The 7,729-nt window shown below is 31.9% G+C and overlaps 1 protein-coding gene across 1 annotated transcript; it reads left to right on the top strand.

Moving 5' to 3' along the window:
* Window positions 1-807: 807 nt before the first annotated feature.
* Window positions 808-2,007, top strand: LOC112999609 (ATP-dependent DNA helicase pif1-like). The gene is made up of 3 exons (XM_026125933.1): window positions 808-862; window positions 1,164-1,324; window positions 1,414-2,007. Exons 1-3 carry the CDS (start codon window positions 808-810, stop codon window positions 2,005-2,007), a joined length of 810 nt encoding a protein of 269 aa, XP_025981718.1.
* Window positions 2,008-7,729: the final 5,722 nt, after the last annotated feature.

Raw genomic sequence — 7,729 nt, 5'->3', positions numbered from 1 at the left:
ATGGAAAGTGCATTAGATGTTTTCCAAAAAAATTCCATGGAGCAACAATTGTTGACCAGGATGGATTCCCAGTTTATAGAAGAAGAAATGATGGACGTACAGTAATGAAAAATGGAATTGAACTAGATAACAGATTTGTTGTACCATACAATCCACAACTCTTATTAAAGTATAAAACACACTTAAACGTGGAATGGTGTAATCAAAGTACATCCATTAAATATTTGTTCAAATACATCAACAAAGGTTCTGACTGTATCACAGCTTCTCTTGGAAATCAAGATGAAATTAAACAATATCTTGATTGTAGGTATCCTTCTATTTTCACCTGATTCAATTAACAAAATCATTTAACATAAATTAATTTATTTGATGTTATATATTTAACTCAAACTTTCCAACATCTGATTCTATCTTCAACAATATATGTATGCTGCTTGAATCATTAGATATGTATCTTCCCCAGAAGCATGCTGGAAAATTTTTGCATTCCCAATGCATGCGCGTTCCCCAACAGTGGAGCGGCTATATTTCCACCTTGAAAATCAACAGCATGTTTATTGGACAGATGATCAACAAATAGGTGAAGTCCTATCAAAAAATACAATCAAAGAATCCATGTTCACTGCCTGGATGCATTCTAACAAAATATGTTCTTATGGACGGGATCTTACATATCATCAATATATCTCTAGATTTGTTTATGTCGCCCGCAAAAGATGCTGGCAACCAAGAAAACAAGGGAATACAATAGGCAGACTCATATGGGTCCCACCTTCAACTGGTGAACTATTTTACCTTAGAATGATGCCATCCACTGCCAAAGGGGCACAGTCTTACAGTGACATTAGAACAGTCAATGGTATGGTATATCCTACATTTAGGGAAGCATGTTTTGAAAAAGACTTTCTAGGTAGTGATCAAGAATTTATTAGTGCTTTACAGGAAGCTAATAATTGGGGTACTGCACACTACCTAAGAAAACTATTTGTCAAGCTTTTATTTATGAACACCATGGACAAACCAGAATATGTTTGGCAACAGACATGACAATGGATGGCAGATGATATCATATTCAATCATAGAAAACAAGGTGATTTTATATATTCTAAATAAGTATTGTTTACTCATAATCATTATGTTTATTATTTTACTAATCACAGGTATTCGCCTTACTGAAAAGGAAACAATTCATTTATGTTTAACTGAGATTGAGAATATGCTACAAGCCAACAGAAGGAGCTTGCGAGATTTTCCATCCATGCCATACCCAATAGGATATGCACGAAACCAACATCATAATAATCTGATCCATAATGAAATGGCATATGACAAAGAAATTCTAGCAGAACAATACAACACGACATACCAATTGCTCACAGGTATTCACAAATTATGACACATTTGATATAGCAAATCCTTAATCACAATAGTATATATTACTATTTGTTAATATGTGAATATATAATTACAGATGAGCAAAAAACTATTGTTGATACCATTATGTGTGTAGTTAACACTCAATCAGCTGCAGTTTACTTTCTCTATGGATATGGTGGAACTGGCAAAACATTTGTTTGGACAACCTTATCATCTAGTATACGCTCCAATGGTGGAATTGTTTGTACAGTTGCTTCAAGTGGAATTGCTTCATTACTCTTGCCTGGTTGTCGGACCGCACATTCCAAATTTTCTATACCAGTCCCTGCAACACAAAATTCAACATGCAATATTCATCAAGGCAGTGACTTAGCTGAATTATTAAAGGTTACAAAACTAATAGTCTGTGATGAAGCTCCAATGTGTCACAAATTTGCATTTGAGGCACTAGATAAAAGCCTTAAAGACATCATGCAAAACAATCTGCTTGTCGGAGGGAAAATTATCGTTTTTGGTGGAGATTTCCGACAGATCTTGCCAATTGTTCCAAAAGGTAATCGCTCAAACATCGTCCATGCATCTATAAATGCATCATACATTTGGGACCTAATCACTTATACCCAATAACAAAAAGGAGTATTGCAGCGCAGATAGTATTGATAAATCAGATGAATTGCTCAATCTTGCTTTCGCATTATTGCCACCTGAATTTTTGTATTCATTGCAAACATCAGGTATACCTAATCATAAATTAAAACTTAAGGTCAGAACTCCAATCATGCTAATACGAAATCTCGACCAGACTGATGGCCTGTGCAATGGAACTAGGCTCATTATCACCAAACTCGGATCTAATGTGATTGAGGCTGAAGTAATTACTGGGCCTAATACAGGAAATAGGACATACATACCCAGAATAAATATGTCTCCTTCTGAATCTCCATGGTCATTCAAACTTATCAGGAGGCAGTTTCCATTCATAGTTTCTTATGCTATGACTATAAACAAATCTCAGGGACAATCATTACACCACATAGGACTGTATTTGCCACACCCAGTTTTTAGTCATGGCCAACTATATGTTGCACTCTCAAGGGTTAAAAACAAAGATGAACTTCATATTCTCATACATGAAAATGACGGTAATCCAAAAAATATTATCACTAATGGTTTTTACGACGAAGTCTTTGCCAATTTATAAACAGGTATCCTTCCATCATACAATACAATTATGTTGTCGCATTAATTACACCTTTTTGTTTGTTTGTTTTATTCAGTCTGACATATAACACATGTACCATGTATGCTGTTGCATTCCAAAATTGCTATATTGACTTCGGGGAATTCAATGCAACTTCAACAAATTTATTTAATACTACAGATGTTATCTGAAAATTTATATTACATGGTCAATATCAAATTGTTTATTTCATGGTAATTTATTTATATAACTGCAAATCATACAATTATTTACGAAATACACATACAAATCCATATTATGGTTAATTAAATTGAAATCCTTTTTTATTTAATGTGATTTAACGAAAATGTTTTCGAACTCCCTGGACCACCCCTGCACATTTTGTATTCGTGCTTACACTCCTATACGATTGGTTTTTAAACTTACACTTAGTCTACAAATAAATGCAACTTCAATCCTTTTTTATTTAATATGATTTAATTTAATGAAAATGTTTTCGAAGTCCCTGGAGTCCTGGACCAACCATCCACAACTTGTATTCGTGCTTCCAGTCCTATACGATTACATTTTGAACTTCCACTTAGTCTACAAATAAATACAACTTATATTCACTGCCAAATTAAAATTACACCAACGAATTCGTATTCCTAATAAATACACTGCACAATTACTGCTAAACCCTTACTTTTCCCGATACGTACACACTTCCTACATGCTTAATATCCCTGCTTACTTTGCTATTGGATTGCCTTCTGAACTTCCACTTTGTCTACAAAAAAAAAAACTGCTTTCCCATCCCACATAAAACTTACACCACTAAGGCACCATCGTAATAAATGCACTAAGACAATTACTTCAGTTGTATCTCCCTATACTACATGAAATATAATCATTATCGGGAGACGTCAGCGCTGTATAGGGTTGTGACTTTTCACAACTTTCTCTTTCTTAATGACCTACTTCTTCCATCTCAAAATAAATATTAATTATATTTTAATAATAATTTTAAAATACTATTATTTTATACTACATAATTATGTTTCTCTTTAAAATAATGACGATAACTTTTTAGACTATGAAGATGAATGATATTTTTTTATAGATTAAAAATAGCTAACTTATTTTACATAAATTAAAAGATTGTTAAGTCATTTTAATTAATAAATAATAAAAAGTCTTAAAAAGAATGTATTGTTCAACAACAAAGAGTCACCATTTAATTTGTTAATTAAATCGGTCATTATATCGATATAACACCACCGCCACTTACAACACTTCTATACACATATATCTATCTATGTTGCACTTCCTATTCATCTTCTTCGCATCCTGCCAAAACAAACTACACTCCCTATTCATCTTCTTTGCATCCTTATGGCCACTTCCGCATCACGCTCCACTATTGTAATTTATTTCCTCTGCTTCTCATTTTCATCTTTCTTATATTTGTTTCCTCTATTCCTTTGGTTACTTAATATTTTCACATTATTCGTATAGTTCCCACGCGATGCAATGGACAACATAAGATTCACCGCACCCTTCAGAGTTCAAAAGGTAACATTTCACATAAAAACCATTTTCTACTTAACTGCATTTCCATTTTTTTTCAACTACCTTGCCTTACTTTCTTTGCCTGCAGAACCTTCTGCAAGTTCCTTTCTCTTATCACAGACAATGGCTTTGGAATTACCCCAAATATGTTTTATTCCACTGCGATGGCGAGATACATTTCATTTGGGTAAGAACACATGGTACTAAATGCTTTTTTGCTGATGGCTTAAATGATTTTAGAAAGGCACACAACCTCAACGAAAGCGTCATTCTACGTTTGGTTGCCGGTGACAAAAATACCACTTCATGGTTCATATTGACGGACCTACACACCACCACTCCAGCCTAAAAGCCCATTATATATAGAAGAAGATACATTTTCACAACTGATATCACACATGATATGCTATAGCAGAACCTGCCTTTGGTGCGTTATACTACACTTTTTTCAATCTATCATAGTTTGCCGTTGTTTCCTCATCAATTTTTTTAACCATCCTTTGTCTTGATGATACAGATACTTCCTGCAGCAGCTTCGAAATTTGTCTATGGCTCAAAAAAAAGTATTACCATCCACCACGGACTTCCAAAATCCACCCAATGGCCACTCAGCATCCACAATGACATGCCAGCTATTACAGAACCATGTTTCAACCTGATTCATGAAAAAAATTTAAGACCCGGAGATGAGGTAGCTTTCTACTACCGTTTTCATCAGCATGCATGGGAACTGCTCATCAGGAAAACCATCGAATGGGACAACAACAACACCGACTTTGACTTCGACAAATAAGTACTTTTATATTCATCTTTATTTTTTAAAAAGTTGAATATTTTGTGGATTTTGTTTCCTCCTACTACCAGACAATTTCTTCACTATAACTGCACCATTCCTATTTTAATATTAACAATATTTACGTTCTCTTAATTTTGCTCAGCGCTCTGTTTGTCTTTTGGTATTTATATTGATTTTCCGAACTTTGGCTTCCAAATTACGTTGAAGCACATGCCTTTTGTTGGTATTTAAACGAAATAAACAATAGGTCAATATTGGCTTCTAAATTAGATTAAATGGTGAAATAAAATGATCATTTAAGTTTAAATTATATTATTCCATAATAATATAATGGTTGGAATTTCTGTTTCAAAAAAATGGTTGGAATTAGTAAAACTGTTTTGATCAAAAGTGTAGCCGCAAGAATAAACCTTCTATTTGTATGATTCTTTTATAGAAAGAAAAAATGGTATGTTGTTGCCATTCATAGAGGCAAATGTTTTTTTTTCGCACGTTTGTATGTGGTTCGTTATGGGCTTTATACGAAAAAACAGATAGCTCAATAGTGCCACCACCTGCAACACATAACTAAAATTGTTCTAAAACATTATCTTTTATACATGATAATAATTTTTTTTTTGCTGAATTAAATTAAAATTTATTTAGGATAAGAATTAAATACTATTATTTATAGAGATTACAAAATTATTTAACATAACAACAAATTATTTTTATAGACTGAAACATTTTTTAAAACAAAGACTAAAACATAATTTTTTTATAAGTGTAAATTATCTTTTATAATCAAAATATTACTTCCATATGCCCACTAAACATTTTTTAAAATAGACACTACAAAATTATTTTAAATTATCTTTTATAATGAAAATATTACTTTTATATGTCCATTAATTATGCAAATTTAGTCCCTCTTCACAATAAAATACATCTAAAATAAATTTTTTCCTGAAAAACAAAATATTTTTTAATTTATTTCCTATGTTTCTTTTATATAATTTAAATCAATTTTAAAATATTTTCAACACAATCAACTCTTCATACAAATTATCTTTATGTTATATACAAACAACATGTTGACAAATAGTATTTATGTCATTTGCAGTAAAATTATACAAACAACACCCTGACAAATATTATTTATGTCACTTACAGTCTAATGATACAAACAGTACCGTGACAAATAGTATTTATGTCACTTATAGTAAAATACCGACCCGTGCATCGCACAGGCTCTCCACTCTCCACTAGTTACAATCAAAAGATAAGTATTAACAATTTAATCCTAAAAATAACTAAAATTTGACATTGATTAGTATCCTCGCTCTAGAGGCAAAGAAGTTTGGTATTGGCTTTAGTTGGAGTGAATGATAAAGAAGGATCTAGATGTTCTTTGGTGAAATTAAAATAAATTGTTTAGCGATTGATAATCTCCAATAAATGTTATCTTTTTAACAATATTATAAATCTACATTTAGGGGATTACAAATTGACACAAATTGTATATCATTTTCTCCAACAAATAGAGTCGATCGACATCTGATATTTATTTTGACACATTTTGAAAAATGTAAGACCAAAAATCAAAGGAACTAAAAATATATTTAACTACGTATATTTTTTTATATTATCTGTTATAATTGTGGGGTGATTTTTAGAATTAATTAAAGAACAAAATTGTCAAAAATATTTGTACATTAAATGCGAATATTTCCTTTACTATTAATATAGATAACAATGACAAATTTTTTTAACCGTGAAAAGTGAGGGCAACAATTATTAAGGGTGTGATTGGATTAACGTAAACAGCTTGTAAATCGTTTTGCAGATTCTGAAGCACCAAACCCAGAAGGATCTTCTATTGGATTGAAAAAAAAATGTCAGTTATATAACTGAACTCGCTTTCAAATACACACCCAATGATTTGTTTTGATTAGTTCATTTTATATTCGAAAAAACTTTTAATCAAAAGGTTTTTTTTTTAAAAAAAAAAAGAATATTCCCAAATAACAAAATTCCTCCCTCTAAACTCCAAACACAAAACTACAAGATGAATTTGTGATATCATTTATTCCACTAACAGCTTAACATCGATTGTTGGAGTTGTGTATGTAAATAACAAATGCAAAACTAGAATTTGAAAGGTACACACATTTTAATACAAGATGTATGAATAAGCAAAATATAATACTAAAAAAATTCTATAGATAGATAGTCCTACGACATAGAGGACATGTATTATTCCTGTTGAACCACCTTATAATACAGTGTTCATGAAAGAAATGAGAGCAAGGGTGGGGCAGGCGTATTGTTACTGACCCAACTGAAAATTCCTCACGACATATGGAACACATAAAATCTGATGATTGCTCCATCCTTATTTCTTGAATTGTAACCCTTTCAAGATTTTGAATAAAGTCTTGATTTGCAGGTTGCACTACTCTTGAAACTCCACCATTATTATTCGTGTTGACATTGTGACCTAACCCTGTGAAATAAGTATCTTCTTCAAGTAACGACTCTATGAAATCAATGATATCCGCATTGTTGTGTCCCAAATTCATAGAATCAAAAGCATTGTCTACAATTAACCCTCGCATCTCCTCGCCTCGTGGATTCAAAGCCGAAACTTGTGGTACTGAAAATTCAGATGATTCTTGGTTAATGGCAGTTCTTGCTGGAGTAGACATGATCACACAAACAAAAATATACAAATACGTAGAAAATGAAAAGATTGATGATACTACAATGGATTAAAGTCCTATTATATATAGAATAACATAAGTTGCGTCATATTGTCATTC

This window comes from Glycine max, chromosome 15 (genome assembly GCF_000004515.6).
Source record: "Glycine max cultivar Williams 82 chromosome 15, Glycine_max_v4.0, whole genome shotgun sequence".
NCBI lineage: Eukaryota > Viridiplantae > Streptophyta > Magnoliopsida > Fabales > Fabaceae > Glycine > Glycine max.
This window is presented reverse-complemented; position numbering and strand designations above follow the sequence as displayed.